The sequence below is a fragment of the Cervus elaphus genome, chromosome 30 (genome assembly GCF_910594005.1).
Source record: "Cervus elaphus chromosome 30, mCerEla1.1, whole genome shotgun sequence".
Taxonomy (NCBI): Eukaryota; Metazoa; Chordata; class Mammalia; order Artiodactyla; family Cervidae; genus Cervus; species Cervus elaphus.
The window spans coordinates 22,390,958-22,416,255 of NC_057844.1; the positions used below are offsets into that span (position 1 = coordinate 22,390,958).

General features: G+C 46.9%; 2 protein-coding genes across 3 annotated transcripts in view; both read right to left on the bottom strand.

Annotated features, from left to right (window-relative positions):
- Positions 1-9,807, bottom strand: part of SLC25A15 (solute carrier family 25 member 15) — a 31,322-nt gene extending 21,515 nt beyond the window's left edge. Inside the window, exons 1-2 of one of the 2 annotated variants that reach the window (XM_043891927.1) lie at positions 9,672-9,807; positions 6,779-6,903 (exon numbers count right to left, since the gene is read on the bottom strand). In XM_043891927.1, coding sequence (XP_043747862.1) covers positions 6,779-6,833 — 55 coding nt within the window. In that variant the 5' untranslated portion in view covers positions 6,834-6,903; positions 9,672-9,807. Of the gene's footprint in view, positions 1-6,778; positions 6,904-9,657 lie in introns of both variants that reach the window. The other variant, XM_043891928.1, reaches the window with a different exon arrangement.
- An 8,566-nt stretch (positions 9,808-18,373) lies between these two features.
- Positions 18,374-19,452, bottom strand: LOC122686743 (M-phase phosphoprotein 6). Its single transcript, XM_043891976.1, has one exon. It carries the CDS (start codon positions 19,423-19,425, stop codon positions 18,943-18,945), a length of 483 nt encoding a protein of 160 aa, XP_043747911.1. The 5' UTR covers positions 19,426-19,452; the 3' UTR covers positions 18,374-18,942.
- Positions 19,453-25,298: the final 5,846 nt, after the last annotated feature.

Below are 25,298 nucleotides of genomic sequence, written 5' to 3' on the forward strand. Positions count from 1 at the left end.
CATGCATGCACGGGAGAAGGAAATGGCAACCCACTCCAGTATTCTTGCCTGGAGAATCCCAAGGACAGAGGAGCCTGATGGGCTGCTGTCTATGGGGTCGCACAGAGTTGGACACGACTGAAGCGACTTAGCAGCAGCAGCATACGGTTAAGAGTATTAAATACAGCAAAATCTAAATTGCATTCAATTATAACTCTGACGTGAGGAAGAGAATGATCTATAAACCCTGTAACTCTTTGGAAAAGACCCTGATGCTGGGAAAAGCGTGAGGGCAAGAGGAGAATGGGGTGACAAAGGATGAAATGGTTGGATGGCACCACTGACTCAACAGACATGAGTTTGAGAAAATTCCAGGAGATAGTGAAGGATAGGGAAGCCTGGCGTGCTGCAGTCCATGGGGTCACAAATAGTCAGACACAGCTTAGCAACCGAACAACAACATAAACCCTGTGCTATCCCCAGACCCTGGACTGGGTGAGCATTTGGGGAACTGTCCCTGGTGAACGCTTCTACCTCCCCTTGGGCCAGGAGGTCCCCTACTTGTGCCAGGACACACAACCATTGGATGAGGTTATTAAAGCCTCTGCAAAGTTAAAGAGAAGGCAAGCAACCTAAATGTCCACAGACAGATGAATGGATAAAGAAGATGTGATACATATATACAATGGAATATTACTTAGCCATAAAAAGGAATGAAACTGAGTCATTTGCAGTGACGTGGATGAACCTAGAGAATGAAGCCAGAAAAACAAATAATGTGTATTAATGTATATATATATGGACTCTAGAAAAATGGTACTGATGAACCTATTTGTAGGGCAGGAATAGAGACACAGATATAGAGAACAGACTTGTGGACACAGGGAAGGTGAGGCAAATTGAGAGTGTAGCACTGATGTACATACACAACCATGTGTAAAAGAGACAGCTAGTGGGAAGCTGCTGATAGCTGGGAGCTCAGCTCGGTGCTCTGAGGTGACCTAGAGGGGTGGGACGGAGACTCAAGAGGGAGGGGATGTGTGTATACATGTGGCTGACTCATGTCGTTGTACAGCAGAAACTAACGACACTGTGAAGCAGTTATCCTCCAATTTAAAGACAAAACCAACCGGAGACGGCTGACATAAAGCATTTCGGAAACGTAATTTCACAGCTTTGACATAATAAGTTACATAATAAGTTCCAACTATGCTGTGGAAAATAGAGATGGAGGGAGGGCTATTAGGAATAACTCCCAATTACTGGTAGATGAACATTTCCCAAGAGTCTGAAAACTGAACTGTTAAGCAAGCACAGGTAGGGTCTCCATGATCCTATCACCATTGCTCCTCCCTTCTAGGAGAGCAATGACACGTTTCTGCTTTTGTCCTGCCGCACCATCATCTCACACCATCACCAGTCCTGAATTAGTGGAATATAATTTAATAAGACGTTACCATAATTAGAGTCATTCTCTCCCAGGTACTGATGGGCTAGAATGAAATAAGATCCTGCTGCTGCTAAGTCGCTTCAGTCATGTCTGACTCTGTGCGACCCCATAGACGGCAGCCCACCAGGCTCCGCCGTCCCTGGGATTCTCCAGGCAAGAACACTGGAGTGGGTTGCCATTTCCTTCTCCAATGCATGAAAGTGAAAAGTGAAAGTGAAGTCGCTCAGTCGTGTCTGACTCTTAGTGACCCCACGGACTGCAGCAAACCAGGCTCCTCCAGGCAAGAACACTGGAGTGGGTTGCCATTTCCTTCTCCAATGCATGAAAGTGAAAAGTGAAAGTGAAGTCGCTCAGTCGTGTCTGACTCTTAGTGACCCCACGGACTGCAGCATACCAGGCTCCTCCGTCCATGGGATTTTCCAGGCAAGAAGAGTACTGGAGTGGGGTGCCACTGCTTCTCTATGTCAAAAATAATCATTTCAAAAGAAGAGGTGAATGTCAGAATTTTTAAAGCAGGTTCATAATCCTGACAGCCTAGATGGGGCTACATGGAATAAAGCATTTAATTCAGAGCATTAAAATTCTATCCTAACCAGGAGTTTCCTATATTTTCACCCAACCATCCTGAACTGCGCAGACATCTGGGTTGCCATAGTACCCATTTGCTGCTTATCCATAAGTTTCCAACAGGGACAAAGTAGGAGGCTAATGTACTTTCCAATGCTACCTACAGTTCTCTCCCTTCTTCCATGGATGCAAGCTAACTTCCTATGTAACTTGTGGCTGTTTAGTCTCTCAGTCATGTCCACTTCTTTTGCGACCTGGTGGACTGTAGCCTGCCAGGCTCCTCTATCTGTGGGATTTTCCCAGCAAGAATACTGGAGTGGGTTGCCATTTCCTTCTCCAGGGGATCTTCCTGACCCAGGGATCAAACTCTCATCTCTGCCTCTTCTGCACTGCAGGCGGATTCTGTACCACTGAGCCTCCAGGGAAGCTCAGACAAATGACACAGTCATGGCACTCATCACGCCCTGCTCAAGGAGGTGATAACTATTCCGAACACCAGCACTAACCCAAGACCAAGACGGTCCTCATACCCATCGAGTCTACAAAGTTATGAATAATTTACAGGAATTCTCTCTTTCCCTACTTGCCTAGAGCTCAGACCTCTGATCATCTTGCTCTCCATAAGAAACAGGAGGGGGTTCCTCCAATAAAAAAAAAATTAATAATTTTTAAAAGTTCATTAAAAAAAATAAAAAAGAAACAAAAGGGGGACTTCCCTGGCGGTCCAGTGGTTGACATTCCAAGGCACAATTTGATCCCTAGTCGGGCAACTAAGCCCACAGGTCACAACTAGAGAAGCCCGTGTGCTTCAATGAAGACTCAGCACAGTCCCCAAAAAAGAAAACAAAGGGGCCCATTCTCTGCACTTTTGTGTCGGTGTCACTGCGGCACTTTCCTCTGCAGGAGATGTGTTGCCACCTACATCTTCTCAAGGTTGCGGCTGTGGATTTCAGTCCTCCACACAGTGGAGCCAGCAGGTGACAGACTGGAGGAAATCCACCAGGGCTGGGACGGTGATGGGGGTGATGGACAGCACTCATGGAGGGCCACGGTGGACATGGAGAACAGACCCTCACCCGGAAGGACCTGGCCACCTGCCCACCCACGCAGAAAGGACAGCCTCCAACCCACTGGAGGCGATCAGTCAGTGTGCCCCTGAGTGGTGCAGATGGGCATGTCATTTTCAAAATATTCCAACCAAAAAGCGCTTTTGGTTTGTGGTTAATTTTGGCATTTGAAAGGATAAACCTCAGTGATCTAAAAATGCCACATTTTGGGGACTTCCCTGGCAGTTCAGTTGTTAGGACTTCCTAACTCAAGACAGTGAAGAATCTGCCTGCAATGCAGGAGACTGGGGTTCGATCGCTAGGTCAGGAAGATCCCCTGGAGGAGGGAATGGCTACCCACTCCAGTATTCTTGCCTGGAGAATCCCATGGACAGAGGACCCTGGCGGGCTACAGCCCATGGGGTCGCAAAGAGTCGGGCACTCAAGACTGTATGACTAACACCATTTACAACAGGTGGTGTGGCTTCCATCCCTGGTTGGGGAACTAGGATCCCACATGCCAAAAAATAAAAATAAAATGCCACTTTCCCGACTACTTAAGCAAGGCACATTGCAACAGAGCAGTCTGGGGAAAGAATGCATCATTTTATGTTGATAGTTGTGAAGCTACTAAACCTTCACGTGCCACTAAGGTTTCCCTTTAAGGGGATTTAACTTTTGAGATCCAATTACCTAACCAACTGCCTTCAAATCCTCCCCAACCAGCTGCCCGGGCCTCTCGATCCTTTCCTGGCATCGCTCCTACAGCAGCTTCAGACACGGAAGCTGCGCTTTAGGGTAGACGAGCTGGCCTGAAACCCTGCTTGATGGAGGAGGTTTGTCTAGAAGACACACACGCCAGAGAACACCGGGACGCTACACCCACATCACCTCCAACCACGGCTGCCTCTGCTCTGCCACACGTCACTTCCATGGTGGTCCATATCTACAGAGCACTAGGGGTCCTCTGCTCCTGGCAACGGCCACAGAGAAATCCCAAAGCCCACCAGTTTCCCCAGAGAGCTGGGGCGGTGAAGCCTCCAAAGGAATCCCCACCTCTGGGGGACGCTATTGGCCATCATGTAGCAGCGGAACAAAGATGACAGAACGGGACAAGGAACCAGGCAGCCAAGGTCCTCGCCCTGTCTTTATTTACACCATCTATTAACAGCTGTGCAGCCTTGAACAAATCCACTATCCCTCCCTGGGCCCCTTTTCTACACATACAAGAGCATTAGAGTCAAGGGTCTCTAAAGGCCCTTCTAGCTCCATCACTCAAAGGCTGAAACCTCTCAAAAATGGGACGGCTGCTTCCCATTCACACAGGGGGAGTTCTCAGGTCACCACGAGGGACCTCCTCTGCCTGCTGTCTCACAGCCTTAGCACCCAGGAAGCCTGCTGACCTCAGATGTCAAGACAACCAGGGTGGTATTACATCAGTGAGGGGCGACCCTGGGTTTGCAGTGCAGGAAGGAACACCTACCCACAGTTAGCAGAAAAAATAAATGCTAGTATGTATAAGGGCCTGATACATGTTAACACCACTGTAAAAAAGTATGTGTACTGGCAAATGCCTTACTCAGCCAGGTTCCTGACAATATTGTTGCAATTTACATCTTTAAATATTACTATACGGGCCTGATACATGTTAAAAAAAAAAAAGCATGTGTACTGGCAAATGCCTTACACAGCCAGACTCTGGACAATACTGTTGCAATGTACATCTTTACAGATTACTATTATGGATGCAGATACAGTTATGAATGCAGTACTCAAATGCCTGTCCTGTCCTTTCCAGGAAAAGCAAAAATGCTTTAATTCTATTACAACAGATCTTTCATCTTTGACAGACTGACTGAAAAAGACACAGAATCCCAAAAACTGAGCTTCCCCCATGGGGTGAAACGCACTCCTACTGCAGAGACACGAACTGAGCACAGAGACTCACAGGAGGGCATGAGGTGGGCAGAGGCAGGCAGCTGGGCCCACGGTTGCCAAAGTTAGCGTCCTCTGCCAGTGAATGACACGGGGCAGGGGTTAAAGGGACAGAGAGGGGACAGTGCGCAGGGCCGGGGGGCTCAATCCCACGGCACTCAGCATGCGAGAGGGCACGGGATGGAACCCAGACAGCCCTTAGTCTCCCATCCCCCTCCAGCACCGCACCCCGCTCCTCCTCGTGGTCTCTGACCTGGGAGCGCCCCTGCCCGCACCTCTTATCAGCCTGCAGTGTACCGTCTCCAGACTTCCTCGTGAGCCTACTTTGGCCCATCTCTGGTTCATGGAAAAATACTGTGAGCTTCCCTGAACCCCTGATTTCTTTTTCACGACTAAGGCAACAGGATGAGAGCAGGCGGCCTTCTAACTGCCCTTCATCTGCTGACCTGGGAGGCCCCCCCAGACAAGAGGACGAGGGGTAACCCACTCCCCTGGCCTCTCTGCCCCAGGAAGCAGTGACAAGATTCAGTGAGGGAGGCGAGGAGCAGTCAGGGTTTCCACTGGGAAAGTAAGTGGTGGGCATTCCAGCGCTTCTCCGGCCATAAAATCATCCAGGAATCCAAAGAACCAAGTCATCACTCAGGCACTTGGAATTCTGTCATCTGCCTCTCACTGAGTAAAGACGGCCTTTCTGAAGAGTGGCCTGCGTGGCAGGCGCGGCCCAGAGCTTGCTGGTGCCTGGGAGGGGAGTTGTCGGGGCGCGGGGGCGGGGGCCAGAGTCTACCCTGGCACTCACCACATCCACCACTCCCCGGCCAGGCCTCTCCTTCCCTTTCAGGCCTTTAAGACACAGTCAAAAGCCAGTCTTATTCACCAAAGACATTTCTAAGGGTTTCCTTGCCCTCCTGAGCAGCAGTAAAGACAGTCTCCGGGGTTTCCCTGGAGAAATGGTGCAGCGTTACTTCTGCATACAAGGGCTCTGGAGACTGCCAGGCCAGGAGTAGAATCCTGTGGATCCCAGCCACGCGGCAATGGACATGTGGCTTCAGCTCTGAGCTGTGATCTCACAGGCTTCCAGCTGTGAACCAGGGACATTCCCACCCTTTACCCTGACTCCTAGTTGGTTTACCTTTTGTCTTTTTATTTTTGTCAATTAAAAAACTTTTTTAATTGGAGGATAAATGCTTCACAGTATTCTGTTGGTTTCTGCTATACATCAATATGAATCAGCCATAGGCATACATGTCCCCGCCCTCTTGAAACTCTCTCCACCCCATCCCACTCCTCCAAGTTGTCACAGAGGACCGGGTTGAGCTCCCTGCATCATACAGCCAATTCCCACCGGCTATTTTACATATGATGATGGATATGTTTCCAGGCTGTTCTCTCAAAGTGTCCCACCGTCTCCTTCCCCCATTGTGTCCACAAGCCTGTTCTCTGTCTGCTTCTCCACGGCTGCCCTGCAAAAAGTTGTTCATCAGTACCATCTTTCTAGATCCCATATATATATATATGCGTTAATATATGATATTTTTCTCTTTCTGAATTACTTCACTGTGTATAATAGGCTCTAGTTCATCTACCTTGTTAGGACTCACTCAAATGTGTTCTTTTTTACAGCTGAGTATCATTCCATGGTATATATGTAACGCCTACCTTCTGTTGTAACTGCCACACACTATTACACTCCCATTAAGCAGTTTCATTACAAGGTCCTGGAGTGACAGAGGCAATGTGCTCACTGGATCTCATTCGCAGAAGGTACCTGAGGATCAGAGAATGGGGTTTTCTCTGGCCTTACCTGCGGCCCCAGCCGTGAGGTCGATGGCAGCTTGGATGGCAGGGTTGGATTTCATATTCTCCCGCTCCTCTGCTGGGCTCTGTGGAGGGTGACTCTCTGGAGCTTATGACAGGCACCTCATATCCCTGGGAGGAAGCCAGAGCTCACCATCAGTTGGGCCTCTGCAGCCGCCCTTTCTCTAGGCCTGCTGCCCAGCTACTGCACTTGAACCTCACGGAACTGGGAAACTGGCTCTGCGTGGCTCCAGAGGAGGGGGCTAAGGGGGTCAGAGCAGCTCAGTCATCAGCCTCCCCTTCTCCCCACCCACCACCTCCCCATAAAAAGCACAGAGATTGAAAACCTTGCCTGAGTATCAGTGCTCCAACAACAGATGAGGGCACTTCAACCAACTTTTCTGAAACTCTCAGAAACAAAGGCCAAACAAGCAAGCCAAGCAGACATCACAAGCCCCATCAAACCAGTTTTTCAGAGGCCTGGGTTGCTCTCTCAATCCACTGTTCCAAATTCAGATAGCAGCCTGAGAACCTGAGAGAATGCCACAAAACAGGAGGTCTGAAAAGTAATGAGTTAGGAGCTCTGCCAAGTGACACCTGCCTGGGTCTGAATGCCTGCTCTGCCACCAGTAGGGGGGCCCCTTGGACCCCTAAAGCTGGAGGCCCCTGTCTATACAAGGTCTCGGTCTATATTATCATAATCTGAGAGAAATCAGAAATAGCTACATCGGACAAATACAATGATAGACTGAATACGCACCAGGAGTTCTTAGAACTACAAAACATTAGCACCAAATATTCTTGTCATCAGACTTCCCTCCAGAGCTTCTCAACATAAATGTGCACACAGATCACCTGGGGACTTGATTAAAAGGCTCATTCTGATGTGATTGGTTTCAAGTGGGACCAGAAATACTGCCTGCCTGGACTGCTCCTAGGTGAAGTTTATAATGCCTGGTATTACCCATATTAATAGCAACACCTGGTCCATTGCCCCCCAAATTTGCTAGATAAGAATCACCTGGGACACTTGTTAAATATTCAAATAACCAGGCCAATCTCCTGGTGATCTTGATTCAGTAGGTTTGAGCTGGAGTCTAGAAGCTTGGGGAAAACCAGACCTACTTTTCTACCTTTAGACAAAAAAAAAAAAAAAAATCAACCACTGCCATGGCAAGGACTTAAATAAATATTGACTAGAAAAGAGGAGGTGGTTCTTTAACAGAATATTCTTACGTGTGAATAACAAGGAACACTTTTTAACCATCACACCTAAGACATCACACCCGGTCAGGCCACCTCTCAGAGGGGGTGGGTGGGCTGGATGCTCCGTGAATACCAACATCACCCTAATCACCAGCAGAAGATAATTTTAGCCTCCAAGAAGTTTTTCAGCCACTTAAAGTATGTTGTCAATGACCAGACACCAAGAATCTCGCTTTAAAAAAAGTTTTAAAACTAGCAACAACAAAAGTACAGCACTTTATAAAGCAATTAACTCACATGTAAAAACCACCAACTTTATGTTACCTATAGGCCTGGAAGGGCAGTGCCAATTACTAATGCTGATAAGACGGGGACCATCCAGTATCGAGAGAAGGCTATCAGGGTCCTAATCCAATCTCCTCCTTTTCCAAACGGAAAAACTGAGGCCAGAGGACGGCAACAGCTCATCCAAGGCCACACAAGTCTGCGCAAACAGCATTCAACACAAGTCTTGCCTTTTGGGTCTGTGCTTATCGACCAACACTTAATTCCAGACGATTCCCACCTGGTCAAAAGGAGAAACCGAAGCACTCAACCCTGCATTTTAGAGGGAAAAGGAGCCACAGATGGGGCGCATCCAAAGGGGTTCATTTGCCGGGGGGGGGGCGGGGGCAGGAGGGTACATTTCTCCCTTAGAAAGGGGCATAGCAGATGGTACTATGTCATCAACGCGAATTTAACCCTTTTAGGCAAGTCAGACTTAAACACATCAACTTCTGCACATAACTACTTATAGAATTATTAGGACTGTTAACAGTGATGGGAACTGAGATTAACTCAGAAGATGTGAGCAACTGTTTCAAACTATGCGTGACTTTGGCTTGAGGAAGACATATGGTTTGAGGGCGGCAGGACTGATCAACCTGAGAGACTAATTCATGAGCCTTCGGTACCAACAGAAACAGAAAAACTGAACCTTGCGCCGTCCTTTTATCCTTCTTTCAAACTACACCGGAGTCCCATGTATATTTCCCATTCCTCGGGGAAATTTGTTTCTCGTGCGAGAGAATCCGAGGACCCCCGCCTTCCCCCACCAGATCACAGCTTAGGGAAGATTCCAGCTTCAGGCCGAAGCTGGGGTGACGGGAGGCCGCCCGCCATCAGAGCGCCCAGAGAGGGGCGCCCCACGGGCTCAAGGATGCAAACCAGTCTCGCCGCTTAGCAGCCGAGAGACCGGAGCTCCGGCTTCAGGGGCTCGGGATCCCAGTCCGCCCAAAGGGGTAGCTTAGGGAGACGACTTCCAACTTCTTCCCGACTCTAAACGCCCGCTGACTCTGCCCAGCAACCAGCCCGAGCCTCCCATTCATACGCGCCTCCGCCCTGCCCGGCGCCGCGCGGAGCCAGGAGGCTGGGTGACACGGCTAGGGGGCAAAGGAGGACAAGCTTTCCCGGGCGGTGACCGCGGCGCGCAGGAGGCCGCGGGGCCCGAGGGTCTACGGGGAAGTCCAGGGCGGAGCGCGGGAAAGGGGCGCCCGCGGGATCCCCAGGCACGTGGGCGGCGCGTGTGGGCCCGGGGACTCCGGATCCCCGCCGCCCGGGAAGGTCACGCCGCCCGGGCGCCGAGGCCCGCCCGCTCCCCACTCCCTCCCGGCCGGTTCCCCGCAGCCGCGAGCGCCTGACCGGGCTGCGCTCACCACCGCGTCCTGCTCGCGCTCCGCCGCCCGCTCTCGGCTCTGGATCGGCGGCGGGGGTGGCCGCTTAACACCCACGTCGGCCGCAGCCCAGCCCTCCAGCCCCGCCTCCCGCGCCCGACTGCCGCCGGCGGGCGGCCCCCAGGGCTCCGGAGCGCCCCTGCGGCCGGGGCGGGCGGCGCGGGCCCGGGGCTGCAGCGCCTCCCGCCCGCCGGCCAGGGAAGCGGAAGTCGGCGCGGCGCGGCCGCGCGCTCGGGCTCCGGGACCGCCGGGGGCCGCGAGCGGGCGGAGCCGGCCGGGCGGCGGGGCGGGAGGGCCGGTCGGGAGCCAGGGCCTCCACGTCGCTTTGCTGCCGGCTCGGTTCCCGGAGGCCCGCGGTGAGCTCGTATCTAGCTCGATCTCAGGGCGGGGCCTGGGGGTACCTGGAGTTAGACCAGTGACTGAAGTCTGAAGGATGTTGACTTGGCTGGGACTCGGGGCTCAGACCTTCATTTTGTTATAATTGAGCCCCAAAGTGCTGAAATGGTAGTGATGAAAAATACATTCGCTTATTGCCGGTAAAAACAAAACCCCAAACATTTCCCATTCCGCCTTCCACGAGGAAACCTACACCGATGACATTTGGGGAAAGCACACCCACCAATGAAAACTGTTAACTCTTGTCTTTTTAACGAATAGTTTCCAATGGGTATCTCAGACAGTAAAGAATCCGCCTGCAATGAAGGGGACCTGGGTTCCATCCTTAGGTTGGGAAGATCCCCTGGAGGAGGGCCTGGAGAATTCCATGGACAGAGGAGCCTGGCCGGGTACAGTCCATGGGGTCGAAAAGAGTCGGACACGACTGAGCGACTAAGCGCATGACTAAGCACAATGAATTATAGACTATTTCTGCACTTCTCTGGCATTTTATTAAAAAGCACAGTTCAAGGTTTCTGTTGTGCAAGGGGAGTAAAGGAATTTTCTCTAGTGTCCCAGGCAAAGACTCACTCATTTGGGAGGGTGTTGATTTGTGACTCACAGCTGTTCCATTAACAGTCATGGTCTTGGTGCTTTGGTTCAGACGTCATTAATTCATTTTCCTTTTCTACACCTTGTTTTCTTCTTTAAACTGTGCTATCATTTTTCTTTTACATTTCTGCCCTGTTTGAATGTGGTGTTGGACTACTGACAATGTAACTTAAGTGATTTTTGGTGACTGAGTCCTAAATGTTAAGTCGCTTCAGTCGTGTCTCTTTGTGACCCCATGGACTGTAGCCCGCCAGGCTCCTCTGTCCATGGGATTCTCTAGGCAAGAATACTGGAGTGGGTTGCCATTTCCTTCTCCAGGGGATCTTCCCAACCCAGGGATCCAACCCATGTCTCTTATGGGTTCTCTTATGTCTCTTATGCTGCATTGGCAGGCAGGTTCTTTACCACTAGCGCCACCTGGGAAGCCTGATTTTTTTTTTTTTTTTTTTTTGGAGAGGGCCAGTGACAAATATTTGAGGTGACTTGTGTTAGGGCTTCCCAGGTGACTCAGTGGGTAAAGAATCCACTTGCAACTCAGGAGATGGGTTCGATCCCTGGCTCCAGATCCATGGGTTCACAAAGAGTTGGATACAACTGAGTGACTGAATACCTGTTAATGCATAAACATGAATGCCCAGCTGAATAGACCTGAGCGGGGGATGGTGAGGAAGTGCTGTGAGGGTGTCAGACCTCCTGATACATGCATGGGAGTCCTTCTCAATGCAGCACAAAACCGTCATCTTCTCACAGAATCAGCACTTTAGAACTCAAGCTTCCAGAGCATAATTTAATTACAGAAACAAGCCAGGGCATTTTGATCGACTTGGCCAGTGACATGCAGCATAACCAGTGAGAAGAAACTTCAGTATAATGTCCTAAAGGACTGGCACTTTCTGTGGCACCTGGCCTGGTGGCTTTTGCAAACCAGAAACATGAGGCCCAAAGGAGCTAACTAGAGGTAGGCTTAGACCTCCTGTTACAGATTAGAAAGAGCCCCGGACTTGGAGCAAGGACACTTGTGTTAAAATCTCCATGACCTTTAGTGAGTCATTTAACCTTTCTAAACCTCAGCTATCACATGACAGCATCGTGGCCTCCTTTGAATCCCGCTGCTGTGGGAGCCTGCAGTAGCAGTCCAGCATGGGGGGTGGGGGGTGGGGGGTGGGCAGTGGTGCTTCTACTCCAGATCAGGGTCTCCTGACATTTTGTCCTGTCTTGCTTTAGCACCTTAACTCTCATCATTCTCCCCAAGGCTTTTACATTTCTTCTCTCTCTCACGTCTCCTTTACAACCCTCAGCCTCAATTCTATAAACTTAAGAAGCAATCAGGAAACTTCGGTGCAAGCTTTTAACCTCTTATCTACAAAGTTGCGTTTTTGCACAAACTCTCACCTGTTTTCTTCTCCACTTGCTGTCTTGCTTACTACCGCATGGCCAGGAAAATGATGCAGGTGAAGAAACTGAGGCCTAGAGGGGTCAAGTGACTTAACTGATGTTGTGCAGTTACTAAGAGGAGAGCTGGGGCTCAGAGTTCATATTGTTAACTGCTACACTCTACAGTAATATCTCCCAGAAGGCCTCCTCTGAAAAGCAAGAGGGTTGCAGAAACCCTTTCTCCTGGAAAGAGCTCCATAATATCTCCCTTCATAAAATTTTATTAAAAATCACCTCTTACAGTGGTGGCCCTATATGCTATCTTTGCTTTAGGAATAGAGACATATGTAGATGTAAAAAGGTTTAACGTCTCACAGGAGCTCAGAGAACAGATTGAAAAATCACCTGACTGCCATTAAATCATAAAAGTGTTCCTCCTAAGGGTTATTCCCCAGGGACCTGTTGGCCTCTTGAGAGTTTTGGAGTCATGCATCACTGCTCTCTGTAGAGGTTAGTCAACCCCATGGTATTTCAAATCCAGGTTCAAAACAGCAAAGAAGTCAATGCACTGACCTCTTTGCTCCAGGAATCTGTGTGCAGCACTTGGGATTGCATAATCCAGGATATCAGTGCAGCTGGCTCTGGGGTGAGAGGGCAGGTATGACGCAGGTCAGAGGTGAGGCGACAGACAGAGTGGCTACATGGAAAAGGGAGCTTCTGCTGTTTCAACAGAATTTCACAATGTGCTGGTTAATGATACTAAAAGAAGAAATAATTTCACCACTTGAAGTCTTTGGGCCCTGACACCATGTGCGTGTGTTTTAACAAAGTGTTAATTGAAGCTGCAAATAATTCAGAACTATAAATTATCTCTCATTCAAGGGTACCTTTTGTTAATGAGAAAGAAGAAAATGCTTTGATCACACAATTTTAACTCCCATTGAATATTTTTGGCTGCTGATGTAACTTTTATTGAAAACCGTCAAATTTTTTTTGAATCAAATAGAATTTGTATTTGAAATAAATATGTTTGGATTTCTATAAGTGTGGTAGAGGAGGGTAATTTGTGTCCTGTGAAAGCATTGTTAGGGCAATGTTTTAAAGGGGGACAATTTTTTAATTTATCTTTTCCTTGGCAGTTTTTTAATGGTAAAAGCAAAAATAAGAAAATCAGCTAAGATACATGTTTTAAGAGCCTTACGTTTGAATTGGTAAAATATATGTTAAAAGTGAAAGATAATTTATTATAGCAAAGAATGAGGAGAAATGCCCCTAAATGGTTAAACTTTAATGGGTTATCAATAAGAGGAAATACTATGCCATAATTTAAAAAATCATATTCTCATATATGTTTTAGTACATATTTGGCTACAAGTAATAGAATGTCCAGCTGTCAGTACATTTACTTTGAATATAAAAATATTTCTAGAGATAGGAAGTTCTAGGGTTGGTTAATTTAACAGCTCGAAAGCATCTGGGTCCACTTCTATATTTGTCTTTTCTTTTCCTCATGATCGCAAAATGGCTGCCACAGCCCTGCCTATCACATTTTCACACACAACATCCAAAGGCAGGAAGCATTCTCCCATACCAACTTTTTATCAGAGAAAAAAATTTTTTTCCTGGAAGCCCTCTGTCAAACTTCTCCTTATATTTCATTGGTCTGGAACTGGGTCTTATGCTACCCCAAACATAAACATTGGGAAGAGAATGAAGTTACCATGACTGATATAAAACAGGTTTCAGTAAACTTCTTCTGAAAAGGACCAGCTAATAAATATTGGGTCAGTCAAGAGAGTTTGTTTGGGTTTTCCAAATATTTAAAAAAGAAAGAAAGAGACAATGGCAAGCTTCAAAGAGCCCTCAGTCCAAGCAGAAGAAAAACCAAATAATTATAATTCAGGGAAGATGTGAGGCAAAGGGGTGTGAGTGGTGTGGCATCTTAGAGAAGGGCATGAATAGAAGATGAAAAAGAGAATCTCAGGGGAGGCCTCTAGGAGACCCCCCTATCGGGCTATGTTTTGAAAGGCAAAGTGGTCTTTTTTAAGAAGATGAAAGTCTGCTGATGTAGCACTCAGGGCTCTTACAGTCAGCAGAAGCTAACTGTAGCTGACAGAGCAAAATAGCAGCCAGTTAAAAAGATTCTGGGTGACTCTCCTGACTGCTGAATGGGGACATGATACTCCCTGAAGCCTTGAAACAAGTCCTCAAACCCACTGCAGAGCCGGTCAGCCGTGGAAACCATGCTGCAGTTCCTAAGAGCTCTAGATGTTATAGTTGGTTCCACTGTCCCATCTGATGGTATAGTTTGTCCCCGTGATCCATCTACGTCAAGGCCTCAGCCTTCTTTTTACTGCTTTTCCAAAGCGAGCATCTTCTTTCCCAGCTTTGCCTGATAAGCCACTGCCACACCCTGTCCGCGGCCTCCCCTTTCTCATTTCCAAGTGGGTTTCTCCTTTGGGTGCAGCTGATGATTGGAGCCTGGGTCACGTGTCTGGACCCCGATCTGTAAAAGGGGGCTGGGAACGTGGGGGTTTTCTGGCTTCTGTCTTAGAGAGGAAAGACCCACTTATTAGAAAATGCTTTGAATGTAGGCAGGGTTTTCAAACGATTTCAAGTAGCCAGAAAACATGACACATGCCGGATCTAGATGGGCTGAGCATTCTGGGGGTGAGTTGGGGGGGCATGGTATGGAGGAAGGCCACGTCTGAAGGTACAGAGCTTTGAAGCAGAACAACACGTCTGGGGAACCGGAGCAGTTTGGCTCTGCCAGAGTATAAAGCACGGAATGCTGGGAGGTGGGGCCGGGATGTGGCAAGAGCCACCTGCTAAATTCTCAGGTTTCTACTCAGTGATCTGCAACTGAAGCCCGGAAGTTGTGACTTGGGCCTTGCCTGGCCCAGGGCCTGGCCCATGGTGGGTTTTAGTCACTGCTTGTTGAATCTTTGTAATAAATCTGTTGGATTGCATCATTGTTGCAGAATTTGCCAGTAAGAGATTTGTTGGTGTACACAGTTTTCTCTCTCTCTCTCTGGGGTGTGCGTGTGTGTGCGTGCGTGCGTGTGTGTGTGTGTGTGTGTGCGCGCGTGTGCGCGCACGCTCACGTTTGTGTACACATGTGTCTTTTCCCACAACTGGGCCTATCTCCAATGGATACTTTTCTAACGATTACTTTGCCATTTTTTTTTAAAGATATTCTGATGCAGGCCATTTTTTAAAGTCTTTATTGAATTTGTTCCAATATTGCTTCTGTTTTATATTTTGGTTTTTTGACCATGAGGCATTCCCCTGACTAGGGATCAAACCTGAACTCCCTGCTTTGGAAAGTGAAGTCTTAACCACTGGACCACTAGGGTAGTCCTGGCTAATTTGCTTTAAATGCCAGAAGTATTCAATTATTAACTCATAGGGCCACATGCATACTCTTTGATGATGCTTTCAGTTAGATCTAAGATCAAAACCATTTTTTAAAATGGTCATAAAATATGGCTTGAGAGATAGAATGAACAATAATTTGTCTCATAGTAAATGGAAAACATTACCAAACTTGCAAATCTTTTATACTTAGCAAATTAATTATCCAAAGTAAGCATTGCAAACATTTTATATATTTTTTAAATAAAATAACTGTAAAGGTGATTTCTTTTTATGTTTATTTTTTCTATTTCAATCATTAAGAGCTGTAAAATATACTTATCATTGGTTCTATTACCTTTAAAATACAAACCTATCAGCAGTATCAGATGAACACATTTTCTCCTGCAGGTTCCTCCTGTCATTTTTCATCTTCACATCTACAGTCATCAGGTACATACTTTCAATTTTTCAGTCAACAAACATTAAATACAACTTGAACTGCCAAAGAAGTGCTGCCATCAGCTCAGGGACTTAATATATATGTTCATTATCAGATCTGGAAGAACAGTTCCTAGTTTAGTCGCCATGAACCAGAACAGGCTAAGTGACAGAAATGATGACAGATGGTTGCCTTAGCAACAGTCATGCTAGATTGTCTCCAGCCCACAGCTCTTAAATCTTTCTTTTTCTCTCATGTATTTTGGTCACTGTGGTCAATGGGAGATTTGAAGTTTGTCTCTATTCTCCTGTTGAGAATCCCCTTCTAGGAACCAAACAAGACAACCAAAGAAAGAAGGCTTTATATTGTATACCTGGGAGGTTGTGTATATAAAGCATTTAATATGGGGTTAAAATTACATGTGTGATTTAACACCAAAAAGTATAATAGGGCACTTAGTAGGATTTATCTTGTCCAATGGGATGCTAAGATTTAGTACTTTGGGGAAGGGCATTCTAGAGAGAGTTACCAAAGTGGTTAATAACACCTCCTTGTAGGGTTAACCAAGAGGTTGCAGAATTTGCTGCTTCCTCATCCATCACTTGGCTTCACCATCCCAGCCTCCTTTTCCACCACTGACAGAGGAATTGATTAAGTGAGTGATGCATGCTTAGTCGCTAGGTCAGGTCCGATTCTTTGCAACCCCATGGACTGTAGCCTGCCAGGTTTCTCTGTCCATGATATCTTCCAGGCAAGAATACTGGAGTGGGTTGCCATTTCCTAGTCCTGGGGATCTTCCCAACCCCAGGGATTGAACCCACGTCTCCTGTGTCTCCTGCATTGCAGGTGGATTCTTTACCCGCTGAGCCATCAGGGAAGCCCCTAAGTAGGTGAAGGGAGAAGTATTTCACGGCCATGAAATATTTCAGAGGCCAACTGGGGGAGAGGAGGAAGGGAGAGGGCAGGGCTTGTGTCCAGAGGCCTAGTCCTCCTCTTCACAAAATCATTTTGGTCACCAAGACATTGAAGGGAATCCACTTAGCTCTCCCCTCAGTTGGCTACTGGTTGAGCTGCCAAGCTTGCACCCTCTGCGGGGCACTTACTATCCCAGCAGAGCTGAGCACAATCTGCTCAGCGATGATCTTAGAAGAGCTTGGGGGTGTGTCTTGGGACAGCTGGAGTTCAAGGGTCTCATGAACATGAGGACTGGTGCCTATTTCTCAGAGATTCTGAACGTGGGGAGACTTGGCCTGCTGGTTTGAAGGGACAGTGGCCTGGTGAAGGGCAACAGGTTTCCCAGTGGTTCTCATGACTCCACATGAAGGAGAATGTGTGACAGAAAGGAGAGGAGCCCTGAGTTTGCCTGGGGAGACAGAGGAGACGACACCCCACCAGAAGAGGGTGCTTGGGGGCAGAGGGAAGAAAGATGCAGAGGAAAGAAACTTGGCTGCCCTTCTCTGAGGAGGTACTCCACCAAGGAGGGGGCTGGAGTGACCCTGCACACCATCCCCGAGGAACCCCCACACCACTATCTCCGAGGCGCTCTCACTTCAGCAAAGACCACCAGCATCAGACAAACTTAGAGCAAGACCAGTTCAAAAGGCAAACCTAACACTTTGAAACTAAATGTTAGGGGTTGGTGCACAGAGAGAGAGAAACAAGCAGAGTAAGCAGGAAGATTGGAAACCAGACTTTACACTACGACTTTCATAAAGTCATTTTGATGTTCTTGAGTATATAATGTGTTATATGTGTGTATGTGTATGCTCAGTTGTGTCTGACTCTCTGCGACCCCATGGACTATAGTCCTCCAGGCTCCTCTGTCCACAGGCTTTCCCAAGCAAGAACACTGGAGTGGGTTGCCATTTCCTACTCCAATAATGTATTACATTTGTACATAAAACATAGTAAGTCCCCTACATACAAACCTTCAAATTGTGAGCTTTCAAAGTTGTGAATGTGCCCCTGTATGCCAGCTATTGTATTGTACTATTGTATTTTCAAGGTGTTGTACTGTAAGATTGAAAATACTTTCTTTATTTTGTTTGTTTTTTAGAATATTGTTTGTGTGAAAAGTATTCTAACCCTATTACGCTTCATATATAGCTCATTTTGTTAGTTGAGTAAATAGGCTAACATTGTTGGACTTAACGAACACATTGGACTTATGAGTACATTCTCAGGATGGAACTCATTTGTAGGTAGGGATTTACTGTGTGGTAAACACAGAGGTTATAACATTAACTGTGTTCAGGTGTTATAACACTAAAGGAATAAAGTAATAGGTAATCTGCTTCATATATTGAACATACGTCTAAATAGCTAAATTTAAATAAAATCACAAATGCATCAGAATTAACAGCAACAAAGGCAAGCCTGCTATTTCTGTCCCCTTCCTGCCCCATCTTTGAGGAGGTTGAGAGAGAGGGGAGGAGAGAAATTGAAGTTGCAATTGGATTGGACTGAATTATCATAATTGAAGGATCTACAAGTTCTGAGGTTAATTTGACCATCCTATTTTATTTTATTTTTTTTTATATGAAAACAGGTATTTATTATAGAACAATGCCTAAAAATTAATTAAAGGCTTAAACAACAACAAAAAACATAATTCCACACATTGACATTGACTTTGTAGCATGAAAATTCTTAGCCTGAACAGGCAAGTTTGCTCTTGATGAATTAACATATAATAAATTCTCATGACATGATTCCAAAATACATGTATGAACTGACTTGACATGTTTATAAACATAACGGCAATTTAAACACTGGTATTAGTTTTCATGAGTTCAATTCAAGGTTAGTAACTGGAGAGTTATATTAGAAAAAAAAATCTGAGATAAAATACTCTTTAGGAAGCTACCACATACCTATGTACATTTGAAGACCAAGGGTTAAAAGTCCACTCCTGATGAACACCGCTAAGCAAAGGATGTATAACATCCATCACACGTCTGTTCCAAAAACAGCATGTTTCCAAAAGTATACGTTTCTTTACACACAAACATTACGGCCCTAATGACTACAGAGGAGCCGACAGAGCGCGTTCCAAAACATGCCCTCATCCCTGAGCCATATCCTAAGGCCTCCACTTTAATCTTGGGGCTTTAAGAACATCTTCTTTGCTTTAATTGGTTTTATGTCTCCATTTTCATCTTCTTCGTAAATGGCACGGTCTCTTTTCTTGGCAAACTTTTTCCCAATTGTCCCCACCAAGGTCTCATATCTTCTAGCCATTTCTTCATCTGAGACATCAAGCTCCACTGTTTGCTCTTCAACTTCTTCTGCTTTGTTCTTAGCATTCATCTGAAGCATTAATTTCTCAACCTCAGGATTAAATCCTCTGAATGACATTCTTCCGTAGAGAAGATCTTCACACAACAAGAAACTCTGCTCTTCTATAATGAAACTCTCTTTCTCTTTCAGCTCAGGCAAATCCAAGTACCAGTGCTCTTCACTAATGATTTTCTTTTCTTCCTCTTCTAGTTGTTTCTTGGTTTCCGAGTCCAGTCCCCTTTGCATGAACTTCATGCGCAGCAAGTTCTTGGACAACTTAGTTTTGCGCTCGGCCGCCATACTGACTCCCACCGGGCTCCGCGGTCTGCAACTGGTGACCATCCTATTTTAAAACACAAGCCAGGCCCTTCTTCTTTTGCTGCACGTATTCATCTTCTGTAGCACATCATCTTCATTTCCTGTCACACGCCAGGTACTATATATTTTACTTATTTATTATGTTTTATTTACTGTCTTCCTCTCTCACCTCTACCTTCATTTCCAAATGTAAACTCCACAAGAGTAAGGATCTTTGTTTCTAACCGCTGTTTCCCTAGCATCTAGAATTACACTATCCACTTTATAGCCCTACCTTACTTGTGACTACTTGCTGCTGCTGCTGCTAAGTCGCTTCAGTCGTGTCCGACTCTTCACGACCCCATGGACTGCAGCCTACCAGGCTCCTCTGTCCATGGGATTTTCCAGGCAAGAGTACTGGAGTGGGTTGCCATTGCCTTCTCCCCCTTAACTTTAACTTAATTACAAAAAAATCTAAAACTCAGTGCTTCAGTTGTACTAGCCACAAGGAGGTGCTCAAGAGTCGCCTATGGCTAGTGGCTACCATGTTCGCTTTCTTGCTTGCCTCATTTTTATAGTAAACGAATTAACTTGATCTCAATGACAGGAATTTAAAATGTTAATTCTGTGTACCCTAATAAAAAATAGGAACATTTGCTTATTCAGCCAACAAATACTGATTGACCATCAATGGTGTACTAGGTAAACCGGTGAAGAAGGCTGACCAAGGTCTCTGCTGTCATATCCTAGCCAGGAAGGCTGACATAAATATGTAAACAGGTGTGGCGAGAGATCTGCAAGCTCCAAGGGGCCAGGAGCAGGTCTGTTCCTTCCCTGAGGTAGCTCACATGCATGAGATAGCGCCCCCTGAAGGTGCTCAGTGAATGCGTTGCTGCTGCTCAGTCGCTTCAGTTGTGTCTCTGTGCGACCCCATAGACGGCAGCCCACCAGGCTCCTCTTCCACAGGATTCTCTTGGCAAGAATACTGGAGTGGGTTGCCATTTCCTTCTCCAAGTGAATGTGTTGAGTAAATGATAAGTCATTTCAGGCAGTGGTGGAGTGGGCAGGTGGGCTTCACGAGATGTGAAAGTGACTGAAGAAGTGACTGTTGAGCTAAGTTAGGAAGATGTGAAGGAGCCAATCATATAACAAACTTTGCGAAGGATGTTCCAGGGACAAGAATGTGCTGTGCTTAGTCGCTCAATCGTGTCCGGCTCTTTGCAACCCCATGGACTTTGTAACCCGCCAGACTCCTCTGTCCATGGGGATTCTCCAGGCAAGAATACTGGAGTGGGTGGCCATGCCCTCCTCCAGGGGATTGTCAAAGCTAACGGTCAGCAGGGCTGTACAGAGAACAGGAAGAAAACTTAGGTTACTGGGGTGCAGTGGGCAAGGGGTGCAGAGAGGTAGGGAAGGCCGTCAGAGCAGTAGGCAAGGGCTGGTCATTTACCACACTGATGCCTGTTTCTTAGCCCTGCACAGACCCCACCCGGTAAGATTTTCTCTTCCTTCTATCAGTGTCTGTGGAATAGATTCTTTCTTATATTGGCTCTTGTGTAATAGGGACATCTTTCGGTTGGTACTTTATCTGGGTAGTGTTACTGGGCAGTGTTGGGTTAATTTTGTGAGGTTTGATACAGTGATAAAGTGAAATCTTGCCCTCTGGGGGCAAAATTTCTAAGTGCAAGGGGGAGACTTCAAGGTTTTAAATTGGTGAAAAAAAATGACCTAAATTAAGTTACTAAGGATCATGTTGGTGGTTGGGTAAAGAAAACATTGTGGGAGAGTGAGAATGAGGGGACGGAGACAGGGTAGATAACTGCTGAAGCAGTCAAGGCCCAAGACAATGAGAGCCTGGACTCGGGGTCTGGGTGGCGGGACGAGAGATGGCAGAACCCCCAGCAGTCTTTTGGTAGGAGTACGTGCATGTGTGTGAGCACTCTCTCTCACACACACTCCATACACACCACACACACACCATACTACACACAGCACAGACACACCACACCACACCTACCACACACACACACCACACACCACATCACACACACCACACCATACCACACACACCATGCATACCACACACACGCCACACATACCATACCACACACCACACCCACCACACACACCATACCACACACAGCACAGACACACCACACCACACCTACCACACACACACACACACACCATACCACACATACCACATCACACACCTTCTTCACACACACACACACGCATCCTCCACACCAGAGACCACACACACACACACAGACATCACACTACACACTGCCTCACACACACACACACACAGCACACATATCCCCACATCAGAGACCACACACACCCACTACACCTCACACCCTCTTCATACACACACACACACACACAAACCCCTCACATCAGAGACCACACACACCCACTACACCCACACCTCATATCTTCCTCATGAACACACACACACCCAGCACCACACCACACACCCTCTTCACACACACATACCTCACATATCCCCCACACCAGAGACCACACACACCCACTACACCCACCACACCTCACACCCTCCTCATACATATACACACACACCCCCCCCACACCAGAGGCCACACACACACACACATACACATATCACACTACATACTGCCTCATACACACACACACGCGTGCGCCCGCGCGCGAGCACATGCTGCGTTCATATTTTATGTGACCTGAGATTATTCTTGCCTCCAGAGGGCACTTGAACATTACAAATGCCTCCAAGGGTCAGCGCAAACTAACTCAGACAGAGAAGCTGTTTCCCTGAGGTTTTAATTTGAGGGACCAGGAAAGCAGAGAAAACAACCTTAACTGAAGCTGCAGCCTTTGCTTACTGGAACTTAAATCCTCTTCTTTTAAAAATTAAACTTCCAAAAGCTCATATAATAAGCCAGCAATTTGGGCTTTGAGGCATGACTGTAAGTTAGTGAAATGATACAGCTGTCCTCCCGCTGGACGAACAGGAGAGAGGGAGTCTGACCAGTGGCGGAGGGAGGGGACAGCTTCCCTGCAGAGGAGCCTGACCAACAGGCCAGGCCTAGGCCAGGGTGCCGGGAGCCAACACACGAGACTCTACCCATAACAAGGCCATGAGGGAGAAAACCTGATGGGCAAGACAAATCAGGTTTTCAGGGGTTTCGAAAAAGTCACCTCACGAGACCCTACCCCTAACAAGGCCGTAAGGGAGAAAACCTGACGGGCAAGGCGGATCAGGTTTTCAGGGGTTTTCGAAAAGGCCAGCTCACGAGATCCCACCCATGACAAGGTCACGAGGAGAAAGCCTGACAGGCAAGGCAGATCAGGTTTTCAGGGATTTCGAAAAGCTGCCCCCGGCTCTCACCTTAAAGATGATATCTGTCTTTCTGACGCCTGCCTCAATGGACTACTCCCTAATTTCTCTGACACAGGCAGGAAGGCCTTCCCTGATCTCTTCCCAAATAAGAATCAATTTAGAACTTTAATCAATAAGTTTCCCAGGTGGTGTTATTTTATGAGATTATTCAGGGTGAAAGGAGTGTTTTAATTTAAACTCCTTTGCTGGTAGTTTGTTAGCCAAATGCATTTATGCGCTTGGTACTAATATGCATGATTGCTTATAATATCCTAATCATAAAATAGCATAAAGAACCTGATTATATAAAAGCCCTAATAGACATAGAGCCTTTTTAAGGGGTAAAGGAGTCCTATTAGAAAACATAAGAAAAATTATTCTATAGGTGGTTATTGGGTTGTGATTTGCTTGCTGTGTTAATGCTTGCTGTATTTTTGCCTTTAATGTGCTAAGGTTGTGTTATAAAAACCATTGTTAATATAGTTAAAGATCTAGAGAAATAAGAACTTAGCCCTAGTGTGGTAACAATGAGATGGTTGTTAATTGTCAGTCAGGAGTGCTAGGCAGAAGCTGCCTCACCAAAGTCGCAGAGTTAGTATGGGGTAAACTTCTTAGATAAACGCAACGGACAACTTTTGCAGAAAGATTAATTTTTGTAAGAATATAATTACTCTGTACTATTTCCCTATGACACTGTTACCTTTCAGTTAAGGTCACCATGAAAATGGAAAATAGGTTTACAATCACCTGACCTGCATAAAATGTTAATAGCCCCAAGGCCAGAAGATCATGTGTTAAGAATTACTATAGAATTAGAAAGCAAAAAAATCCTGCTTTTCCTAAAAATCAAAATGATGTAATACTAATCCTGTGTAATCGTTAATAAGCATCTTGCACCTTAAAAACGTTCTGTGAAAGGGTATAAAACTGGTTGTCAAAAAGTAAAACACAGACTTGGCCCTATCAAGGCTGGTCTCATGTGTCTTCTCTCTCTCTCGCCGACACCGTTCATCCTGAGGGTACCCCCTGGATCCTGCCGAGGCTGGACCCCGGCACTCGGCAAGGCCCGAAGCGAGGCGGCGGCTCCGAGAAGCCTGATGGCAGCAGAGAGACTGGCACCTGGAGAGAGGAGTATGGGAAGGCGTGGGGTAGGGAGCCAGGGAAATTTCAGATGCTGCAGAACATGGCCTGGGGAACAGTTCTGCCTGGAAACATCTCTGTCACCTCCAGAAATCACTTGCTAAGTGCTGTCAACATAATTCTCTGTCTTCTGCTGGGCAACACCCACTAGAATTACACAATGCTGGTCTTTGATAAACTGGAAGTCCGAAGAACCTTTACATATAAATATACTGAGAATGGGAGAAGGGAATGGCAACCCACTCCAGTTTTCTTGCCTGGAAAATCCCATGGACAGAAGAGCCTGCTGGGCTATAGTCCATGGTGTCACAAAGAGTCAGAAACAACTGAGAGCAACTAACACACACACATGTGCTGAGAATGAGTCATTTTACAGAGAGGGCAAAGGCAAGCATCTAGACGGTCTGATTTGAAGGGCTCAAAACCACTTCCTCTTCCGTCTCATCCTGTGTACATGGTGCGGCTGCAGGCCTCACAGTCCCCTCCCCCTCTCCCGTCCTTGGTTTTGGGCGCTGAAGACTGTGAACAGACTCGTGTCTTCTGGGGGGCTCCTCCACCAGGGTGCCCACAGGAGCTGGTGCATGTGTCACTTTGCACTATTGCCCTGGGTGTCTTGTCCTATTACTTCTAACCTACTTGGGGGCCCGCCCAGATCATTAGCCTCTCGAAGCAGGAATGAATTCTTACTCATTTTTGTATTCCAAGGGGACTAAAACCTTGTTTTTAGATAATAAGTGTTCCATGTTTATATTGATCCCATACATCCGTATTTATTTTATATAAATTCACATATATAGTCATCTATTTTAGGCTGTGTTTGATACTCTAATTTGCCCTGGTCTATAAACTTGACTGGGCTTCCCTGGTGGCTCAGATGGTAAAGAATCTGCCTGCAATGCAGGAGACATGGGTTCAATCCCTGGGTTGGGAAGATCCCCTGGAGGAGGGCATGGCAATCCACTCCAGCATTCTTGCCTGGAGAATCCCCATGGACAGAAGAGGCCAGTGGGCTGCAGTCCATGGGGTCGCAAGGAGCTGGACATGACTGAGTGACTAACCACACAGCACAGCAGATTAGCGGGAAATATATGTACATACAGGGAGAAAGAGAAAAATTTCCCACTGTGGAAGGTGTGGAGACCAAACTGCTCTTCCTCTAAGTCTGAAGGAAGAAGACAAATATTACATCTCTGCCATGCACACAGCCATGCCCCACCCAGACCAAGAAAGAAACCTCAGAACAAGCTTTGCCTTGGGTGAGTAATCCTGTCTCACTCTCCTCTTCCTTCTGTACCTTTAGCTTGTACATTGCCTGATTTAACACTTTTGCTAGAGGACTCGCAGTTAGCTGCGAGTTAGCAGTTAGCTAAAA